The sequence below is a fragment of the Palaemon carinicauda genome, chromosome 22, assembly GCF_036898095.1.
Source record: "Palaemon carinicauda isolate YSFRI2023 chromosome 22, ASM3689809v2, whole genome shotgun sequence".
Classification (NCBI taxonomy): Eukaryota; Metazoa; Arthropoda; class Malacostraca; order Decapoda; family Palaemonidae; genus Palaemon; species Palaemon carinicauda.
Genome location: NC_090746.1, coordinates 9,471,045 through 9,496,044, shown reverse-complemented (window position 1 = coordinate 9,496,044; position 25,000 = coordinate 9,471,045). Strand labels below are relative to the sequence as shown.

The 25,000-nt window shown below is 36.1% G+C and overlaps 1 protein-coding gene across 1 annotated transcript in view; it reads left to right on the top strand.

Moving 5' to 3' along the window:
- LOC137616760 (alpha-N-acetylglucosaminidase-like) overlaps positions 1 to 25,000 on the top strand; it is a 511,993-nt gene that overhangs the window by 315,533 nt on the left and 171,460 nt on the right. Inside the window, exon 12 of the mRNA XM_068346760.1 lies at positions 21,883 to 22,025. Coding sequence (XP_068202861.1) covers positions 21,883 to 22,025 — 143 coding nt within the window. The remainder of the gene's footprint in view (positions 1 to 21,882; positions 22,026 to 25,000) is intronic.

Genomic DNA, 25,000 nt, shown 5'->3' with positions numbered 1-25,000 from the left:
ATGAATTCAGATATGTCCCTCTTAGACAGAAGGTAGGTGTTAACATGTGTCCTGGTGTCTTACGATACCGAATGGATACAGAAGTTTCAGCTTCAATGGTTCAGTCATCATCAGCATATCTTATCGCACTACTCGCCTCTCCAATTGATGGCTCTGTCATTTGTTTCCTATAGATCTACTGTACATTAGAACATGTAGGTCCCAGTTGGGAGCAGCGGAGGATTGTGGTCCATTGTCTGGGGCGATTCACCACAGGGGCAATCAGCATGGTGACATATTCCCACTTTTGAAGTCTATCTCCTGTTTTCCTGACCTTAGATCTTGCTCTGTTCTAGGTGGTCTACTCCTTTCTGTTTAGGGACGCTCCACAAGGTGGGTGTCCACTAGGGTCAGGTAGTTCTTCATTGCTTGAATTACAGCCACTCTCCCTCCATTTCATCAATCTGTAGGTAGGATGGTTTACCTGTTCAGAACCCTCCACGCCCATGAAGCTTTTTATAGATTTCAGTCCCGTCCTAGATGCCTTGGATCATTTATCTGTTTGACCCTTTAATTTTTGGAAATAGCATCTCGTCGAATTTGAGGTGATGCAATCCTGGCCAGTATGTATAGAGATGGTTGGGGTGTTGCCTTTAATGTGCCAGTGATTATTCGACAAGCTCTATTAAACACTGGATTCACTTTCTTTGCGTGGCACGATCTTTCCCCCACTGGTGAACAATAGTCCACATTAGAATTGCAGACTGCAAGAGCTGTTTGCATAAGGGATTTTGGAACTGCTACTCAGCCGGTGTTGGGTAATTTGCTATGCAGGTTGTTTCTTGTTGATAGTTTTTTCTTTAGTTTATTTTTTCTTTAAAGCTAAGTCTTGTCAAGAGTAATGAATAGATATGGGTGGGCATGTAATTCTTTATTTTCCCACATGATTTTAGTTTCCATTTCACTTCGTGATTGTTAAAGTGAAATTCACTCACCTGCGTTTTGCTGGGGTTTGCATTGAGGTGCCATTTTTTATAGTATACCGAGAGATATGATAAGCTCGTAATAGTCTCTCCTCTCATTTCTTCAAAGAATCGTTACTGTGTGGCAATACATAGGTCGTCTGTGTATATGAAACTTTGTGTATCTTTTGGATGGCCATTTGTATAAATGTTAAACAAAATAGGAGGCAGTACAGAGCCCCGCGGGAGACCGTTCGTTTGGGCTCTCCACCTGCTTTTATTTTGCTCCACTTCTACGAAGAATCGTTGATTTACAAGGATTGACTCTATGATTCGTACACTGTTGTCATCTTGGACTCTTTAGGCAACTTTTAGAAGGAGTACCCGGTGGTTGACAGTATTGTATGCTGCTGTAAGGTCTACAAAGGCTACCCCAGTTATTTGTTTCTTCATAAATCCATCCTCGATGTACCGAGTTAAGTTCAGAACCTGACTGCAGCATGATTGACCTGGTCGGAAGCCTGTCTGGTAGAGTGATAATTTTCCTTCGACCATTGAAGATATTTGTGTCATTATCATGCATTTATATAATTTTCATGTTATGTATAACAGTGATATTGGTCTGTAACTTATGGGAGACATGGGGTCTCTACCTGGTTTTAGCACAGCTATACTACTTTGGTGGTCTCCATATCTTTGGTGTTCAATAGGTTGTTCGCATTTATTGAATAGTGCAAGGACCCATTCTTTTGTTCTTCCACCAAAGTGTAGGATTATCTAATCCGGCTTCCTTCCCAGGTGAAAAGTTGTGCAATGTGGTAGATGTTTAAGAGGATAATGCATGTGATCTCTTCAAATGAAGGATGATACTAATAACCTTTTTAAAAACTTAAGAAAGGTGACTCAAGGTTTAGATAAATGGAAGGATGTATAGTCCAGTTAGAAAAGAATCGGTCTTGTAATATAGTTTGTTAGCAGATTTAAGTCGATGAATTGATAAACAACATTATCATCTGTGAATCGGCAGCCGCTAGCCATCAGGCCTGACCAATAATTGCATTTGGTTCAATTGCATCGAATATTGTGGGTATTTGATCTCAAAACACATGTATCACAAGGTAGGCAATTGAATTATGGACATTTTGACGCTTGTTTTATGCAAATCAGATAAAAATCGGTCGCGATATGGCAAAAAGACTTTTTTTTACTTTTTCGTGACCTTGACATTGACCTTCGACCCAATCACTCAAAAAATTTAATCAAATTGTCCTTGTATCATGGCCAATCATCCCACCAAATTTTATGAGATGCGGTCAAATGTTATTTTAGCTTAGCTAATCACGAACACACAAACACACACACAAAAAAAAAAAAAAAATACACAAAAGTAATGACACCACTGTATCTTGTTACATATCACAATATAGGCAATTGAATTATGCACATTTTGGCGCTAGTTTCATGCAAATCAGATAGAAATTTACCAACGTATAGAAAGGATATATTTTTCACCTTTTCGTGACCTTGACCTTGACCTTGACATTTGAACCCAATCACTCCCAAAATCCAATGAAATTGTCCTTGACTCATAGACACTCATCCCTCCAAATTTCATGAGATTCAGTCAAATAGTTTTGGAGTTATACGAATCACAACCACTCACACAGATATACAAACATACGCCTATCAAAACATAACCTTCATTGCAACGAAGTTGGTGATGTTAATAACCATCAGAGAACTTCTGTTGTTTTAATATTAAACGCAATATTTAATATAAAGTTCAAGTTTAATTATTAAAAAAACAAAGAAAATCTTAAGTTTATTCAAGCAGTACAAATTTTTAGTGTGATGTTTACTCCTGCTTGTTTGAAATAAGTTCGTGGATTTTTGTCTCCAGTTACTTTACTGCAAGATGGAAACCCCACTTTATGTCATTCCGAGATCGGTAGCGATCCTTAATTGCTTAATTGTCTTTTCATACAATTATGTTATTGAAAATTTGATAAAAAATTTCCCTGATTTTCACTCGGTGAAGGGTATTCTCTTTTTATGGACAGCTAAAATGGAGGTCTTGATAAAGATGACTGGAATTTAGATGTTTGAGACTATTGTTGCATAGTAGATCGATGAGGCTTTTTTTATCATTCACGCGTACATTTTTAATGTTAATATAAATGTTTGGTAGAAACGGATCTATCATCCGCATATTGCTTTGTCTGGTATCTTCTTCTTTTGTTATAACAACAAAAATTCTGTTGATGACTGTAAGCGCTGTTGAAGTGCTATCAGACAAGAAGCCTCTAATAAAGATGTCATCAGCAATCATTTTTTTAAAGACCCTTTTTTTTGCATATTTTTAATGCATTCTTTGAAAAAATTAAGCGGTTCCATTAGCTAAATCTGAGTTTTTTTTATTACAAGGGACTTTCAGAACACAATACTTTGATTTTGGATAAATAAAAATGTCTTAATTTCCTTTCAACTCCAGTTCGAATATTCTTTCTAAAGGTGCTTCACCAGGACTGTGGATGCTCTGATACATTGATCAGGTTACGGTTAAGTGAAGTATGAACATTACCAATAGTTATTCTATCTTTGGTTTTATCGGAATAGAAAATATTTTGCTTGATTTTACTTACTAATTATGGGTCTTTATTTGAATCTAAAAGCCAAAAGGAAGAATTGGTAATTTGAGCAACAGTTACTCAGTGTGTTTGATAAGTTTCACATATAAGTTATACAGATGTCAATCTTTTGGGTTCTGCAACAATTTAACTCTGTACCAACCGTGTGTCACACGATCGTACATAAATTATTTTGTATATATTATGCTTGTATCTTCGCTCTTCCCTCGCACTAAAAAGAACCTGAATAGTCATGTCTCCGGTTTTCCTCTGTAACATTGTCTTGTGAACATGAAAATGCCTGTTGCCTTGAGGTTTTGTATATAAAGGAGAGTGTTTTATAATAAAGTTACTCAGTTGATTGATTCCTGCTTTTGAGTCGCAACCTTTCTCTCGGCCCGTCATATTGGTGACCCGGAAGTCGATTCGCTCCCACCGCCTTCCACCCCCACCCCCTCGCCCCTCCATCGTTGGTACTATGGCGGACTCTACGGCAGTTGGCGCTGAGGCCGCCCCATTCAAACTTTCATCGTTTGCCAGCGGAGAGGCGTTTGCTTGGTTTCAGCGCGCAGAAGTCCAGTTTCGCATCAGGGGCATGACTCGCTCAACCACCAAAGCAGATTATGTTCTCGCGGCGATACCCGAGGACACCTTCCCAGAAATATCCGACTGGCTTTGTGAACAAGGAGACACCCCAATAGCCTATGACGCCCTCAAAACATACCTTCTGCAGCAGTACTCGCCGTCGCCAGCCGCCCGTATAGCAAAGCTTTTTCAGCTCTCGCAACAACCGTTGGGGGACCAAAGGGCTTCGCTTGCCCTCAGGGAAATGACCAGTATCGCTCGCCTTCAATCTGCCGCAGACGGCTCTCCTTGTGAGGTGAACCTACTTCGTGCCCTTTGGATACGCCGTTTACCCGGACCTATACGCGCTGCCATACCCGATGTCGATAGTTTACCCATAAAGGACTTGATGACCAAAGCCGACTTCAAGACCTCCATCAACGCCTCCACCCCTGACAAAGAGGATGCCTATTCAACGTCAACCGAAGTTGACATGAATGCCATAGGACATATACGCCTATCCCGTGACCTGCCGAAGCAGCGACAAAGCCGCCTACCACCACCAATCGCTCGCGCCCCAACGAACGACTTCTACAGCCACTTACTACCTCCCATCCGCCGCAGTTTTGCTACTACCACTTCAGATTCGGGGCAACCGCGAAGAAATGTGCCAAGGATTGTCAGTGGCCAAAAAATGTGTAAGTAGGCCATCGCTCGTGGCGGTGGCCTCCCGTGTTTCTAATCTTTTCTTTTTACAGGATGCAGGAACGGGTGTTCGATTTTTGGTAGACACAGGTGCTTGTCGTTCTCTTTTGCCAAGGAAACTCTTCAAGGCACGACGTAGTCTGTCTACATCTGCCGACGTCCGCTTGGTAGCTGCCAATGAGAGCCTTACATTATCGTTCGGAAACGGTAAATTCAATTGGAAGTTTCTCGTTGCTGACGTCACATTGCCAATCCTCGGTGCGGATTTCCTCTCTCATTTCCACCTTCTGGTCGATGTCGACCACCGACGATTGGTCAACACAGACTCGTACTTGTCGACACCTGTTCAACCCGCCCCCTCTAACCTCGCTCTCCCCATCAGCGCACCCACGGATGCCTACGCCCACCTCCTCACGTCGTACCCGGAAGTTTTCCGTCCAGAACTTCGCCAAACGCTCACGGTTCCTGCCAAGCACGGTATTTATCACCATATCAAGACGATGGGACCCCCAGTCTTCGCAAAATTCAGACGTTTGGCACCGGAACGATTGGCAGCTGCCAAACAGACGTTCGCCGAAATGAAGGAAATGGGCCTTTGCCAAAAGGCCTCCAGCCCATGGTCGTCACCCTTACACATCGTTATGAAGAAAGACGGCTCCCTCCGTCCGTGCGGGGATTACAGGCGCCTGAACATGCAAACAGAACCGGATCACTACCCCTTCCCAAACATTGCCGACGTGACCTCCTACCTGCACAAAGCGAAGGTTTTCTCTACGCTCGACCTCCTGAAGGGGTATTATCAGGTTCCTATGAACCCAGAAGACATCCCCAAGACTGCCATCACCACTCCGTTTGGTACATACACCTTCAATTACTCCTGTTTTGGCCTTCGTAATGCCGGGGCCAAGTTTCAACGTCTCATGGATGGCATCTTAGGGGACCTCCCTTTCTGTGTATGTTATGTGGATGACATACTTGTGTTCTCCTCCTCAAAAGAGGAACACCTCCGTCACCTGCGCATCGTACTCGACCGCCTGCAACAAAACGGCCTTGTAGTCCGGTACGACAAGTGTACCTTTGGCGCCAACGAAGTGTCATTCTTTGGGCACCGCATCACTCCTGAAGGAGTCCATCCCCTCCCTGAGAAGGTAGCAGCCGTTCAGAACTTCCCCGCGCCCTCGACCGTCAAAGCTCTGCAGGAATTCTTGGGCATGATCAACTATTATCACTGTTTTCTGCCAGCCATTGCCGCCACTCTTGCTCCCCTCTACGCCTCCCTCAAGGGCAAGCCAAAGGACCTGAAGTGGGGTCCCCTTCAAGAAGCAGCCTTCTGCAATGCAAAGAAGGCCCTATCAACTGCTGCCGCTTTCACTTTTCCTATCCCACACGCCCCTCTCCTTCTCTCCACCGATGCCAGCGACGTCGCTATTGGTTCACTACTCGAGCAGGTGGTCAACGGCTCGCCCCGCCCATTGGCCTTCTTCAGCAGAAAACTGTCCAAGGCAGAATCGGGTTATTCTACCTTCGATCGAGAATTGCTGGCGGTGCGCTTGGCTGTCCGTCACTTTCGTCATTTCTTAGAAGGTATGCCCTTCGTCATTCGCAAAGACCACATGCCTCTGGTGCACATCTTCATTCGACAGTCTGACGCCTGGTCTGCCCGTCAACGCCGACATCTCTCCTCCGTGGCTGAATACAATTGCACCCTTCAATACGTCCCTGGGAAAATGAATTCCGTTGCCGATGCCCTGTCAAGAAACACGTTGGCTGCCATTCAACTGGGATTGTATTACAACGCCCTGACTGAAGCCCAACGACAGGATCCAGAGTATCAAGCATGTAGGACATCCTGCCCGTCCCTCTGTTGGGAAGACTTTCCCCTCGAAGACTCCAACACCACCCTCCTCTGTGACGTCAGTACTGGTAGACCGCGACCTTGGATTCCTGCTCCCATGCGACGGCAGGTGTTTGATTTCATTCACGGCCTTTTACATCCCTCGTGCCGTTCTACTGCACAGCTGCTGAAGGCAAAGTTCATTTGGCACGGCATTTCTAAGGATGCTAAGGATTGGGTCCGCGCCTGTACTTCTTGCCAAACTTCCAAAGTACATCGACACACGGATTCAGAAGTGGGCACCTTTCCTTAACCTCAGCATCGTTTCGCACACATTCACGTCGACGTTGTAGGCCCCCTACCCACATCACAAGGACATCGTTACCTGTTTACTGTCATTGACCGCTCCACTCGTTGGCCTGAAGCCATTCCCATGGAAACTGCAACGTCCGCCCCATGTACATCTGCCTTACTCTCTGGATGGATTTCAAGATTTGGTATCCCTGAGCATATTACTTCTGACAGGGAACCACTTTCACCTCTCAATTGTGGACATCATTAGCGAATCTCCGTGGCATCACCCTACATCAGACAACGGCCTACAACCCCGCTGCCAATGGAATGGTTGAACGTTTTCATTGCACCCTCAAAGCAGCTTTGATGTCCTGCTGCAAGGATTGCAACTGGTTTACTCAGCTTCCCTGGGTCCTTCTGGGACTAAGGACCACTCCTAAAGACGCCCTCGACGTCTCGGCAGCTGAAATGGTGTATGGCGACCCGTTGGTCGTCCCCGCCGAATTTTTTCCTTCTACAACCTCCTCCGACGATCTCCAGCTCATACATCACGTCGAGGGAAAATTTACTCCGTGCCGCCAGACTTACAAGCCCCCAGCGAAGCATCACATACCAACGGACTTGCACTCTGCAACGCACGTCTTCCTGCGCAACGACACTAGCAAGCCACCGCTGACGCCCCCTTACACGGGCCCTTTCCTTGTGATTCGACGCAGTCCGAAAGCATTCCTACTAAATATTCGTGGCAAAGAAGACTGGGTCTCCATTGATCGTCTAAAACCTGCTTATCTTCTGCCAGATGACCCGCCTACAGTTCGCCTCTCTAGATCAGGGCGCCCTATTTAACATATACATTGTCATTTTTAGGGGGGGAGCCATGTACCAACCGTGTGTCACACGATCGTACATAAATTATTTTGTATATATTATGTTTGTATCTGCGCTCTTCCCTCGCACTAAAAAGAACCTGAATAATCATGTCTCCGGTTTTCCTCTGTAACATTGTCTGTCTTGTGAACATGAAAATGCCTGTTGCCTTGAGGTTTTGTATATAAAGGAGAGTGTTCTATAATAAAGTTACTCAGTTGATTGCTTCCTGCCTTTGAGTCGCAACCTTTCTCTCGGGCCGTCACAACTCTTTCACTGTTGCCTGGCTCTAGCTAAAGCCCGGAAGGTAGATAACTGTGTTCGATTATAGTTATGAAACAGACAGATTTGTTCGGTTTTATTTAATATGTGTTTTATGTAGGCCTACTCTACATCAGGAAAAATGTATTTATGTTTAATTTTCTTTTACTTAGTATTGCTGTTAATTAATCAATTATGTTCTGGATTAAAATGTTAAATGTTAAATCTGCCTGAAATGCTAAATTTGCAACACTGGGTTCTCTTTCTTCTGTGCAATTTGTATTAGAGTTTCCTGAAAAGGATTAAGAAAACGAAAATTGAAATAATATCCCAATTCTTCTGTGGACCACCTGTTGGCGACCGCTGGGTTAGAGGTCCTTGCTGGCATTACTTAAACTCAGAGGCATAGGTTCGAATCCTTGCACAGCCAGAAGCATTTATCATAAATGAATTTCCATTGGATATACATTTCCAAAGGTACAATTTGATAGTAAATGCAATTTTGGTTGATATTTTCATTGATTAAAGTCACGAGTGTTAGTTATATATGTATGTGTTTATATATATATATATATATATATATATATATATATATATATATATATATATATATATATATATATATATGTGTGTGTGTGTGTGTGTGTGTGTATATATATATATATATATACACTGTATATATATAAATATATATACATATATATATATACACATATATGTATGCACTGTGTGTATATATATATATATATATATATATATATATATATATATATATATATATATGTCTTTGAAGAATTGAAAATACGAACGATTTAAATAATAAAATCACCTCCCATGAACCTTTTACTTCATGATGAATTAAAAAGTCATTTCAGTATAACAGAATTTTCGTTAGAGGAAAAGTGTAAAATTTTCCACGAGTCATATTCGGGCCGAGTATATTGTCTTTTCGGAAAATATATTATTTCAGTCATAAAAGAACAATGATGATGTCGCCCTGGAAAACACTTCCATGCTTGGAACTTAGTTTCATCTTTCATCTCCGTGAATCTTGTTTGATATTACTTTTCTGTATTTTAAAACTTTTTATAATATATTATGTACCCATTTAATCATATGGAAATAATGCAGATATATGGAGTATTATCCTATGAGGGTTTACAATTTACTTTCAGCATTTGAATTTTCCTGTAGAAATATTCGAAAATTATATCTTTTATTTTGGCCCGAGATTCTGCCATGATTCCAGATTAAGTAATAAAAAAAAAAAAAAATATCATAATCCAAGAGCTGAAGGCGGAAGACTCCCTCCCCACCCCATATGTTTAAGATTGTAAGTATATTCACTGTCTTCATTTATTTAGGTTGGTCAGCTTTTACGAAATAACGTGCTTAGGCTTCAATTAATTGTCAAAAGTATTATGCACGAAAGTCATCATGACCCTTTACTTACAGTATATGTAGAGATTTTTTAAATATCTAATCTAGCCTAAATTTCTTTGGAAAAGTTCAGGTTAAATCCCCGCAAAGTATATATATATATATATATATATATATATATATATATATATATATATATATCTGACCTCCCTAGCCAAAATTGTGATCATTGAGAAAAAACAACACAGGGATACTTTTTTTTTTTTTTTTTTTTTTTAACAGTTCAGATAAATATGAAATTCTCTGTCTTTTTAGTATTTTATTTATTCGTATGACGAAGAAAGTTTTGCAAATGAAATTATGAAAAGTTTAATGAATAAATATATAGAGATGCATTCATGTTGGTGGCCTTTTCTTTCAAGCGTTAGTCTACAATAGAAGTTTCTCATTATGAACAATGCCTGAGCTTTTGCTATTTTGCAGAATTACACTATCTTAAGCATGAATAAAGTAAGATTATAATTCAGTTAGAAGAAGGTTTTCAATTATATGTATTGTAAGAATTGCCGTTGGATCTTTCTTAACATATCTTGGATATCTTAAGGCTGGGTAGTCTGAATCATTAGTAACCTCTTGTTTTAAACAAAGCATCTTTCTTTTGAATATGGCTCATAGAGAGATGTCATGAAGACACGTATGGCTCGTAGTTTATAAACCTAATGATAGCTTTGAAGATTTTGAAAATATTATTATAACTTTGTCAAAAACTATATAATTCCAGCGATTCCTCATAGGTAAAAGAATTGATGCAAGTAGGGAATTATTTGATGAAAAGAAATTATTTCATACTCCCTTCTCAAAAAAAAAAAAAAAAAAAAAAATCAAATGCTAAAGACTGATGAGGAATTATTATGAGGTTAGATTGAAAGCTTAAAAGAAATTTTAGATGTCAGTATTGGTGTTACTGATGTGGAAGGAGTCTCCGCTGAAGGGGTTTCGGGGAACCAATAAAAATATCAGATGGTTTAAGTTATCGTAAACATATAGATAGTAATTATTAGCCAATATCCCAAACCAAAGACTCTCTTGATTAAGATATATTATTTTCGCCTTACAAGAAATTGGTGGTTGTAACATATTTACTTGATTTCATTTTTTTTTTTTCAGAGTTAGAAGTGGCACCCCTTGTACTATCTGGTACACTTGTAAAAAATTATCTTTCAAGTTTTATATTGACATATTAATTGCTTATTCTTGTTGAAAAAATTGGATAAAAATATAAAATTAATAATGTAGTTACAAAAGAACCATGAAACATTATTTATGTAATACAGGTAAAATATCTTTCAATACTCATAAATTATGAAAAAAATATATATGAAGAGAGTGAAGCACTGTCCCCCTAGCCCATGGCACGTGGGATAGGCGAAGGTTGTTCAAAAACAAACATTCATCACTTGACCATTAGCTTAATGAATAAGCATTAAACAATTAATCAATAGTTGAACTTTGACCATCTGATGCTGAAAAATTAAATATTTGCTTAATCATTCAACACATGCTTTAAATCAAGAGATGGGACAGCGATGTTTTATGAAATTTCTTTACCTGATTCCCACCCTAAATCTGGAACGAATCCTTAGAAGTAAAAAAGGTTCTGATTTGACGAACTTGGATAAGGGGTTCATTCTTTGCATTTCACGTACAAAGTATCCAAGAAAGGAGGATCTGGACTCCACCATTGGCTTGTGGTACTTTTAATAAGTAAAGGGCCCATTCTTTTCCATTCATGAACAAGGTCTCTAAGACGGGAGGACCCAGACTCCAGCATTGTGTTTGTTTTGATAATAGATCCACTCATTGTTTTTCTTTTAAAAGGTATACAAGTTGAGAGATTCATTCATTGGCATGCAGTATTTTTTTAAATGTAGTAGGTTGGCCAAGGCACCATCCGCCCGTTGGTCCAGCATATGTCTTTGCAAGATGTTAGCTGTTTTCCCAAGGATAACAGCTTCACTATAATAATCAGACGCTTCTGACAAGAAATAGCTGACATCACTTCATTGCTTGTGAGCTGTTAACTCTGGTATCTTTGGGGATAGTTTTTCCTGAAGTCCTGTTGAGAGTGACAGCAGGTGCACCAACACCCAGTTGTTCCAGGTAATGGGCAAACATGTAAATAATGTCTGCAAGTCAAAAGACTGCATGACTCTCACATAATCTGGTGGTCCCACCTAAATATGTGATTAGCCTTACGAATGCATGTAAGTTGGCATCCTCTTTGGATGCACATTCCTGTCACTGTCTCTTGGATGCTCTAAGGTATGCCGTCTCTTTGCTGTATATATCACCAAGGATACAAAATGGTATTTGAACTCCTTTACAATAGCATCATGCAAATTATTTTCTGTCATTTAAAGTTCGGGCACATTCATGGAGTCTATTATTAAGGTTCATCATCATAGCTTGTCTTAGTTCAGAGGATGGGAACTTCTTTGTAATATATGAAATAAGTTTTGCCTTCAAAGTTGATTCTGCGCAGCTTGGTTTGGCATTCTTCTGGCTGAGAGCACACACTGCCCGTCATTTTGTGGCTCTGTAGTGATGTGTTGTTGAGTGTAATGTGATACTGCTCCTTATTCTTCCTCAGAATTTCTTTAATGCCACCGTCATCATCTAGTCTGGGTAGATACAAAACAATAGACATAGCTGTGTGAGAAAGGGGAATATTAGTTACAATCATAGTCCAGCTATTGTGTTCTTGTGGTTGTTGTGTGCATGGTTAATTGAGCTCTTAACTCCTCCCTTTATTGCAAAGACAACACTTGCTCCAGTCAGTCCAGAATTTAGATGGTTCTAGATCTGTATTTGCCATCTTGCTGAATGTTACTCAAGGTAGCACAACTAGATATTGCCTGCTTCCAGTTAATCAAGGCTGAGGGTTTATCTTTTTTACTACTTTAGGCCCAATCATGCACAATAAGGCTTGGGATACAGCGTGGTTCGGGAATAGAAATATGTGACATTCATATACCCCAATATCATTCAAGACAATTGTGATATGTACACCATCCTGGTAACTGTGTGCAAAGCATTGTAAAGCCATGTTAGACTTGGTCAGCTCGTACTCTGGAACAACTTGTCAATTGAGAAATGGCTGTCTAGCTAAACATTTAAGTTAAACTACATTCAGTCTAAAGTATCTAACTGATGTAGGGTTTATTATACAGAATTTGTGAAGCTGAAATAATTATTTAGGTACACAAAATAATAATTCAGCTGATACTAAACCCCATGCTGTGTTGCACAGCAGTGGTGCTATTCAGTGTATTCTTATTTTGTATTGAAATCCACTCTGTTGGTACAAGTGAATACACGTTTCTGAATTCAGATTCTGAACAGTGAAAACTGTATGATCTGACAATATGATCTTTCAAATAAGACAGTCTTGGTATTTTATTAAAACAACAATATTACTGTATTCGACAGTCTACGCATGATTTTATTGATGTATAAAGAAATCAATTCACACATAAAATGTTCAAATTGATTAAGACATGTAATGCACACTTTTTATACACAATCTGTTCTTCACGTTTCCATAAAAGAGAAAAGGAATGATACGAAAACAAACACCAAGTGAAATGATAAAGATGTGTCTCCTTGTTTAGGAGAAAATTGAGGCAATATAACTTGATTGTCTTGATGCAATCTGAAAAGTCTTTCAAGTTCTTGGAACAATGATGGAGAGACTCGGTGTTTCGTCTGGAAATTGACACCAAACAATTCCACATACTTTTTTTATTCATCATTTCAGTGTAAGAAAGTAGCTACAATTAAAATATTGGAAATATTTTGCGGAAACTATAAATAAATCATATGTCTAACAGTTTTCTTTTCCATTATATATCAGATCTGACCAGTTACTTGATTCATTGTCAATACGAAATTGATGTAACACCAAATTGATTCCACACAATTTCTAATGTTTTTTTTTTTTTTTTTTTTTTTTTTTTTTTTAAATTTCAAACCAATGCTTTACTACATGTAAAGAGAGGCATAAGATAATGGTTACTTCTTTTACTATTATCTTTCAAATTTTCGAAATTTAGAATCGTAAAAGTTTTATAGAATTACGCATTAATTGTAACCAATTTATATTATCTAACTATTCGTTTAAGTGTAATTAAGCTGTGAATGTTCACGAAAACTATGCATGTTGTATTTCTCTATATATTGTACATAAAAAAAATGTATGGATTGTGCTAGTGAAAAATATTAGTGACACAAATGTACTAATTAACATTTAACCACTCAACTGTATCCTGAATCTTTTTGGTATTGGATGGTGCAAGTAATTATCCTATTAGATTTTAATAGGTAGTTACAGAGATCAATCCAGGCAATAACACTGTTATTCACAAGAGAACTTCATGGGATTTTGCTCTTGTGGTGCCTGACTCCTAGCTATGATTACTCACGCAAAGACGAGTGTGTTATGAGAGAGAGAGAGAGAGAGAGAGAGAGAGAGAGAGAGAGAGAGAGAGAGAGAGGTTCAAAATCGTTCTAGAAAACAGCAAGTTGACCAATTGGGAAGTGACATTGTTTAAAGATTCAACTAAAGCCTTTACCGACTTGGTGTGTGTGTGTGTTTTTTTTTTTTTTTTTTTTTGGTCCCAGGAACTGGAATAAAAGCCAGTAATTCTCTATTCGTATCTGAAAAAAGAGATATGGTGGCAGATAATGGCATTAACAGGGAGATTGATATGTGTTGAAATTAAAATTCATGTTTCTGCCAAGGCATTCAAATTATCATCATCATCATCATCATCACCACCATCATCATTATTATTATTATTATTATTATTATCATTATTATTATCTTTATTATTCCTTTCAACAGTCGACTTTATTACCTCCTTTAACGATGTTTTCCACCCTGTTTGTGTGTTCGTGTGTGTGATTGTTTGTGAACAGCTTCCTGGCCACAATTTTAATATTAGATTAATGAATCTTGCAGGGATTAAGTGTAAAGTAAATTATGTAAATTATTATATTTTGGAAGGTCAAGGTCATGGTCAAGCAAAATGTCCAATTCACGAAATCACCCATAAGCTTGGACATCGTTGTCGCAGAGACTTTTATATTGGTTCATATTTGAGTGTATGAAAATCCACGCTAATTTGATACATGTTAAGGTCAAAGGTCAAGTTCAAAGTCGAGCGAAAGGACGAGAAATAAGCTTCCTAGCGGAGGTCTACGGTCTACTGAGTGCCCCTCAGTTTTGATTTTCTTTGTTTTTAGTCACAACTCTGGTGCTTCTGTTTTGATATTATGAAATGTAATCTTAATGTGCTTCGAAAGTTAGCAATTTTATTCGTCAAATATTTTCTAGTCTTATAACAGAAACCCTTTTACGCTTGGCAGTATTTCCCCCGACAAAAGTGGCTGCAACAGTTTATCGCAATATATCCTGCAAATAAGTTCAATTTATAACGATCTATTAAAAATGTTTATCCAATGTCTCTTTCAAGAATTTTGAAATATGTAACGTGCCATAAAATCACTGAAAGCCTTTCTGAAATTCTAGTCTGAAAACGCATTAGAAATAGTATGTTTCAATAAAATAAACAGGTAAATTTAATTTTCTACAATTTACAGAGAAATGTCAAGAAGCAAGAAAAATTTTCCTTGGGAACAGAATAATGAACTAAGAGCCATTATGCTAGTAGTTAAAACAATAGATAGATTAAAATTATTTTAGAAATAATCTTTTAAAACCAACGAAATTATTTCTGAATTTATATTGAAACATTGCAGAAATATAGTATAAGACAGGTGTATTAAGAGATATACACAAAAAACATACATGTAAATTCTAGAGCTTTCTAAGGTAGTAGGTTGGCCAGGGCACCAACCGCCCGTTGAGATACTACCGCTAGAGAGTTATGGGGTCCTTTGACTGGTCAGACAGTACTACATAGGACCCTTCTCTCTGGTTACGGTTCTTTCCTATTGCCTACACAGACACCGAATAGTCTGGCCTATTCCTTACAAATTCTCCTCTGTCCTCATACACCTGACAACACTGAGATTATCAAACTATTCTTCTTTTTTCAAGGGGTTAACTACTGCACTCTAATTTCAGTGGCTACTTTCCTCTTGGTAAGGGTAGAAGAGACTCTTCAGCTATGGTAAGCAGCTCTTCTAGGAGAAGGACACTCCAAAATCAAACCATTGTTCTCTAGTCTTGGGTAGTGCCATAGCCTCTGTACCATGGCATTCCACAGTCTTGGGTTAGAGTTCTCTTGCTTGAGGGTACACTCGGGCACACTGTTGTATCTAGTTTCTCTTCCTCTTGTTTTGTTATAGTTTTTAAAGTTTATATAGGAAATATTCATTTTAATGTTACTATTCTTAAAAAATTTTATTTTTCCTTATTTCCTTTCCTCACTGGGGTATTTTCCTTGTTGGAGCCCCTGGGCTTATAGCACCCTGCTTTTCCAACTAGGGTTGTAGCTTAGCATTTGATAATAATAATAATAATTATTATGGGAAGCAACTGGAAGTCCACTTATATTGGGCCTGAAATCTAGATAGTTTCATGAAAGGCTGTGAAGAAAAATAGTTGCAAATTCTAGATGAAAAGATTAACAACGCTGTAGCAGATATAAATGTCTTTCAAACATTGCAATAGCAATTTATTTAATCCTAAACGAGCTTTGAAAATAAAACTGTCAGAGGGGAGCAAAAACTTACTTTCCAATGTCCACAAGGTAAAGTAACATCGAGGATATAACTGCTAGGATGTATGTTTGTGTTATTATGTTGAACTTCCTGAGATAAGTCTTCTTTTATAGGTTACATATGACATTTTTAAATGTTACTGATTTTAAAACATTTCATTTTAATTGTCACTTAATTCCTATATAGTTTATTTATTTGCTTATTTACTTTCGTCACTGGGCTATTCTTCCCTGTTGGAGCCCTTTGGCTTATAGCCTCCTGCTTTTCCAACTAGGATTGTAGTTTGATAATAATACAGTTGTTAGGCTTGAAACAGTTCCATAAATGCTATTTACGTAACTTGATCGTTGAAGGTCTACCCTATATCATTCATTCCAGTTTGTTGAAAGTCCAGTATATTACTTGATATGTGAACGTTGCTGTGGAGACAAGGCAAGTGTACTTTCCTGCAAACGAGGTTGATAGGTTTCTTCCCTCATTTATGAGAATTTTGAGTACTGCTGTAGTAGGTGGTCTACTGTGCAATACTTGATCTACCAAAAAATGCGAGATCTACCTTCTTGTTTATTTCAGAAGGTGTTCTGCTTGCAAATTTCAATCTACAATTAGCCATGTGAGGTGTACTACCTTGTTTACTAGTTGAAAAAGGTTCCTTAATTAGTAACAGGGGATTGAAACAAGATATAGACATCTGGTACTTCGTTGTGCAATGCCGAGATAAAGATGATAATACATCGTGAATGCAAAATAGGTTCAGTAATTTATTCGGATGAATGACCAGCTGGAATAGGTATTGTTGCTCATGTGAAAGTAAAAGAAAATATCCACGAAATAATGACCTTCTGGGCTTGCGAGCGCATTACCGGCACATAGGAGCAATGATGTAATGTTAATTTTGCGAGCGCAGCATGCCACGGCGGAGCAAGAGTGATTAGAACTAGCTGTAGCCGAAATCAAGGCCCAATAACGTTAGGTATTGTCAATTTACATGATCACCCACTCTGGAAATCGCTATATAGAATGGAAAATTATATGTAGACCATCTACTAAAGTAGAAATATGCAGGTAGACCTGCTACTACGGTAGAAATATGCAGGTAGACCTCCTCCTACGGGAGAAATATGCAGGTAGACCGCCTACTTATGTAGAAACATGCGGGTAGACCGCCTACTATAGTAGAAGCATGCGGGTATACCCCCTGCAAAAGAAGAAACATGTAGGTAGACCGCCTACTGAAGTAGAAATGTGCAGGTAGACCGCTTACTAAAGTAGCACTGAATTTTGTTTCTCTCTCAGAGAGAGAAAGAGAGAGAGAGAGAGAGAGAGAGAGAGAGAGAGAGAGAGAGAGAGAGAGAGAGAGAGAGAGAGAGAGAGAGAGAGAGGAATTGCGAATTGATAATGATGTCATTACCATTACTATTTCAAAGATGTCTTTGAGATAGTTTTTGTAGAATTCAAAATAACCTACACAGTGACGAAATTTGATTTCAAAGTTTTTGTCAAGTTCCCACAACACCAATGAGGTCAGTTCGTTCGCATTTATTCTTTGGTTTAATTCCTTCTTGATAATTGATATTATTATTTATTATCATTTAGAGTTTTAATGTTAAAATTATTTTTATTATTATTGTTATTATTGTTATTATTATTGTTATTATTGTTATTATTATTATTATTATCATTATTATTATTGTTTAGATTATTAAAATTATTATTATAATGATTATTAGAATGACTTATTATTTTTATTATCATCATTATTATTATTATTATTATTATTATTATTATCAGAATAATTATTATTATTAAAATTATTATTATTATCATTATTAGTATTTATATTATTATTATTAAAATGATTATTATCATTATTATTAAAATTATTATTATTATTATTATTATTATTATTATTATTATTATTATTATAGTAATAATATGACTCCCAATCTTTAATTGAAATGTGAAGAAATTTTCTCAAATCGAGGAAGAATTTAGTAACGAATTCTTAACCAATCAGATATTTACCAACAGATACACGCAATCTGAAACAAGGTACGAGTTTCTATTCTCAAAACTCAAACATAAATGGCAAAGGAAGAAGATAAACTTAGTTTTCCGGCCTCCGCCAAAGACAAGATCTTCAATCTTCCTCAGGAAATTTGAGACTCAAATTTAAAACGAGGAAATTTGATAGAAGGTTTAATCTTTCACGTGTGCGTATGGAGTAAAGGTGGGGATATTTTTAGTTGAGGGGAGGAAAAAACACAAACTACTATACTGCAGGTTATCAATATTATTATTACTTGCTAAGCTATAACCCTAGTTGGAAAAACAGGATGCTATAACCCCATTGGCTCTAACAGGGAGAATAGTCCAGTGAGGAAAGGAAAAAGGAAAACGGAAATATTTTAAGAGTAACATTGAAATAAATATTTCCTATATAAATTATAAAAACTTCGAAAACAAGAGGAAGAGAAATTAGATAGAATATTGTGCCCGAGTGTACCCTCAAGCAAGATAACTCTAACCCAAGATAATGGAAATCTATGGTACAGAGGCTATGGCACTACAGAAGACCAGAGAACAATGGTTTGATTTTGGGATGTCCTTCTCTTAAAGGAGCTTCTACCCTTACAAGACGAAAGTAGCCATTGAACAATTACAGCGCAGTAGTTAACCCCTTGGGTGAAAAACATTACGTTAATCTCAGAAGGCTTTTGAAATACAAAGTTTCTTTGGTCAAATTTAACAAAAAAAGAAAAAATAAATGAAAAAATTAATTTAAAAAAATTTTCAATCCTACCTGTAAGGTCACATAGGTGGGGTTTAATTATGTAATGCATTTGGAATTTTCAAATATTTCCAGGTTTTGATGTGATTTCCTTATGGTTTCTTGATATTACAACGTAGCTTTTAATAAAATTTTCCTATCACTGAAAAAGGTTTTACCTGTACTTATCATAGGGTTATGTGATTAGTGAAGGAGTTTCTCAATCATAAATTATGGAATTAATCAGAAAAACATTTAGAATATTGTTACGAAAAGAACTCTCAAACGTGGCAATAAGGTTTGTTTATTCTTATACGGTATATGTTGGTTCCGTTGACAGGCCAGACAGTACTACATTGGATCCCTCTCTCTGGTCACGGCACATAGTTCCTTTGCTTACACATACTTTGAATAGTCTGGCCTATTCTTTCCACATTCTCCTCTGTCTTCGTACACTTGACAACACTGAGATTACCAAACAATTCTTCGCTCAAGGAGTTAACTACTGCACGTCAATTGTTCAGTGGCTACTTTCCTCTTGGCAAGGGTAGAAGAGTCTCTTTAGCTATGGTAAGCAGCTTTTCTAGGAGTAGGGCACTCTAGAATTAAACCTTTTTTCGCTAGTCTTGGGTAGTGCCATAGCCTCTGTACCATGGTCTTCCACTGTCTTGGATTAAAGCTTGAGGGTTCACTAAGTCCCACTATTTCATCTTATTTCTCTTCCTTTTGTTTTTTTTAATTTATACATAAAAATTCTATTTTAAAGTTGTTACTGAACTAGAAATATTTTATTTCAATTGTTCATTACTCCCGTTGTAGTTTATTTATTAACTTGTTTCCTCTCCTTACTGGGCCTTTTTTTTTTCTTGTTGGAGCCCTTGGGTTTATACCAGCTTTATTTTACAACTGGGGTTGCAGCTTAGCTAATAATAATAATAATAATAATAATAATAATAATAATAATAATAATATACTGTACACAAATACACACATATACGCATATGTATATATATATATATATATATATATATATATATATATATATATATATATATATATATATATATATATACACACCTATATATATATATATTATATAATGTATATATAATATATATATAAATATATATATATATATAGATAGATAGATAGATAGATAGATAGATAGATAAATAAATAGATGCCACACTGCAATATCATTACATGAGTAATCTGATATGTATGATAGAACATTTCAAATGCAGAGGATACTTTGCCAGAAGTCAAATATAATGTTTTGTTTTTTTCTACTTATATAAGCAGAATGATGAATAATAATATTAGAATATTAGTCTGATACAAAGATTTAATTTATGTACTATATATCAAATGATGCATTGTTAGAATAGCCAGCAGCTAATCAAGTGGGGTAACTACACAGAAAAAAATATATGATGTTTCTAAGGAAATATATATTTCTGTGCGGTTTTTTTTTTTTTTTTTTTTTTTTTTTTTTTTTTTGAACAAGGTTTTTTAAATCTTTTACTAATCCATGTTGTTTAAGACACGTTTTCATCATTAATGGAGTGATCCCATAAGTATTTGAAATTCATCAATGAATTTTTAATTTTTTTTTTTCGATAAAAACTTTTATATGTGAATACGACACATGAATATTTCAACATTAACACGCTCAACCACTTACACATAAATATACAGTGTATATATATGTGTATATATATATATATATATATATATATATATATATATATATATATATATATATATATATATATATACACACAGTATGTGTGTGTAAGTGTGTGTTACAAGTGTTTAATGTAAATAACTGTACTGAAATGTACGTAATATTACGAAATTGTAGCTTAAAGATGATTAGGCATTGCTAAATGTATTGCAATTATTGTGCAAAATAATTATTACTATGAGAGAAATCTCTTACTGTTAAGCTGACTCATCATTCAGTAAGTAACTGATTAATAGTCAACACGTTAAAGATATAATGATTAATTGGGTTAATTAACCATTGAGAAACTGTGCATAGTCATTCCTAAAACAGTAGATAAAATGTTATATTGCTATGTAATTATCTCACCCAAAATTAATAATTTGGTTTTCACCTGTACCCACTGCTTTTTCACTACCTGGTCTTATTGATACTCTCTGCTATTATGTGATTTATTTGCTTATATAATTTAAAAGTATATTTCAATAAGTGGAGTTTGTATAGAATGTCCAAAGTCATTCTATTTCTATACATCTCTCATGTGTTGACTTTATCTTTAGTTGCAATTCAAAGGAAAAGGAAACATGGATGTAACCCTTGATATAAGTTGGTTCGGTTACGCTCCTGACAATTCCATATCTTGGAATCATCATCATCATCATCATCATCATCATCATCTCCCCTATTGACTCAAAGGGCCTCTATTAGATTTCGCCAGTCGTCTCTATCTTGAGCTTATAATTCAGTACTTCTCCATTCATCATTTCCTACTTCACGCCTCATAGTCCTCAGCCATGTAGGTTTGGGTGTTCCAACTCTTCTAATGCCTTGTGGAGCCCAGCTATACGTTTGGTGAACTAATCTTTCTTGGGGAATGCGAAGAGCATATCCAAACCATCTACATCTACCCCCTATCATGATCTAATCCTCGTATGGTACTCGAGTAAGCTCTCTCATAGTTTCATTTCTAATCCTATCTTGCCATTTAACTATATTCTTCTAAAGGCTTTGTTCTCAAATCTAAAAAATCTGTTGGATATTGCTTCATTGTTATATCATGACTCATGTGGATACAGTAACACCGATCTCTCTAAACTGGAATCTACACAATCAAATCTTAATGATTAGTTAACCAGCTAAATAAAATAATTTTTTTTTTTTTCCAGAACATGATGGAGGCCAGAAATTTCCCAAACGTGACCATAGTAGGTACTGGTTTGACACCTGAAGGTATAAACCAGAATTATGTGATGTACGATTTAATGAATGAGTTGGCCTGGAGGACCACGCCCCCTAACATCACTGACTGGTAAGGATGGAAATGTTGCATTTTTCCTTTATTTTTCGACATTTGCTCTCCTGATTTCCGAATATTATTAAATTTGGCGTAATTCCCGTAATATTTCCATTGACTTTTGTGTTACTGAGTTATTTCTTTGATAGTAAATTAAATAATTATGATTTATTAGATTGTGTGAATAGATTATTTTACCCTGTTATTTAAGATATCGGGTCTTGAGACGTTTAAAGAAAACGAAAGCAAGAAATTTTAATGATTCCTGGAATAGCCAAGGTATTTAAAGGTTGTTGCAGATGTTCAATTTTATTTCATTTCATGTGAACAGGTCCATTCATACCTTGATTAGAACCTGGTGAATGAATCATGTGTTCATGATTTAAGTTCAGATTATTGTCACAGCTAAGGATGGGGGGTTTGGGGAAGCTCATAGGTCTATCTGCTGTGTCCTCAGCAGCCATTGCCTGGCCCTCCTTGGTCCTAGCTTGGATGGAGAGGGGGCTTGGGCGCTGATCATATGTAATATGGCCAGTCTCTAGGGCATTGCCCTGCTTGATAGGGCAATGTCTCTATCCCTTGCCTCTGCCATTCATGAGCGGCGTTTAAAACTTTAAACCTTTAAACAGCGTAAACATACACACAGACACACACACACACGGTAAGCAGCTCTTCTAGGAGGACACTCTAAAATCAAACCATTGTTCTCTATTCTTGGGTAGTGTCATAGCCTCTGTACCATGGTCTTCCACTCTCTTTGGGTTAGAGTTCACTTGCTTGAGGGTACACTTTGGCACGCTATGTTATCTTGTTTCTCTCCCTCTTGTGTTTTTATAGAAGTTTTTATAGTTTATGTATGAAAGATCTAATGTATTGTTGTTACAGTTCTTCAAATATTTTATTTTAATAGGTCATTACTTCTCGTATACTTTTATTTTCTTCTTTGTTCCCTTATCACACTTAGCTATTTTTTTACTGGTGGAGACTTTGGACTTATAGCGTCTTGCTTTTCCAACTAACGTTGTAGCTTAGCTTGTAATATATATGTACAGTATAAATATACATATATATATATAATATATATATATATATATTTATATATATATATATATATATAGATATATATATAAATATATATATACATACACACACTAATTTGACCGCAGGATGGGAGGAAAAATGAAATTTAGAATTTACCAAGATCTAAACAGCATTTTTGAATGACTAGCTTATGAGTAATTTGCTTTCTTTGTATTCTTATTTATTTTTTTAAATCATAAGACCTTGAGGAAGTGTAATAATAACATGAAAGGTCAATCCTTCGTTTTATTTTTCCTCCAGGCCTCCTGTCATCTTGAGACATCGCATACACTGTAAGTATACTGTATATATATATATATATATATATATATATATATATATATATATATATATATATATATAATGTGTATATACACACAAACATATATATACACATATACACATATTTATATACACATATGTATATATATAAATATATATACATATACACATTTATACACATATACATATATATATATATATATATATATATATATATATTTATATATATACATAGACACATGTATATACACATTTATATACATATACATATGTACGCATATTTATACACATTACATACATACATACATACATATTTATGTACATATATATACATAGACACATGTTTATACACATTTATATACATATGTACATATATACATATACAGTATATACATATATATATATATATATATATATATATATATATATATATATATTTATATATATACATATATACACATATATATATATATATATATATATATTTATGTATCTACATATAGACACATTTATATACAAACACATAACCTATCCTAGCAGTACCAGCCGAAATCGGTAAAGTCCTTTGTCAGCCTGGGAGGAACGCAGAGAGGAGAGGTCCCCTTTTTTGTATCATTTGTTTGATGTCGGCTACCCCCAAAAATTGGGGAAGTGCCTTGGTATATGTATGTATGTATGTTTTATTATTATTAATTGCTAAGCTACAACCCTAGTTGGAAAAGCATGATGCTATAAGCCCAGGGACCCCAACAGGGAAAAAAGCCCACTGAGGAAAGGAAACAAGGAAAAATTAAATATTCTAAGAGTAACAACATTAAAATAAATATTTCATATACAACTTATAAAAACTTTAACAAAACAAGGGGAAGAAAAATTAGATAGAATAGTGTGCCCGAGTGAACCCTTAAGCAAGAGAACTCTAGGGCAAGACAGTGGAAGACCATGGTACAGAGGTTATGGCACTATCCAAGACTAGAGAACAATGGTTTAATTTTCGAGTGTCCTCCTAGGCGAGCTGTTTACCATAGCCAAAGAGTCTCTTCTACCCTTACCAAGAGGAAAGTAGCCACTGAACACAATTACAGTGCAGTAGTTAACCCCTTACGTGAAGAAAAATTGTTTGGTAATCTCAGTGTTGTCAGGTGTAAGAGGACAGAGGAGAATATGTAAGGAATCGGCCAGACTATTCGGTGTATGTGTAGGCAAAGGGAAAGAACTTTAACCAGAGAGAATGTTCCAATGTAATACTGTCTGGTCAGTGAAAGGATCCCATATATATAAATATATATATATATATATATATATATATATATATATATATATATATATATATATATATATATATATATATATATATATATATATACATACTGTATTTACACATTTATATACATATGTATATATAATACATATATACACATATTCATATAGACATATGTATGTATATGAATGTGTATATATGTATATATATATGTATGTAATTGTGTATATATGTATGTATATACACACACACATATATATATATATAAATTTGTGTATGTATATGTGTATATGTAATGATATTTATATATATGTAAATGTGTATATATGTATATACACGCATATATATATATATATATATATATATA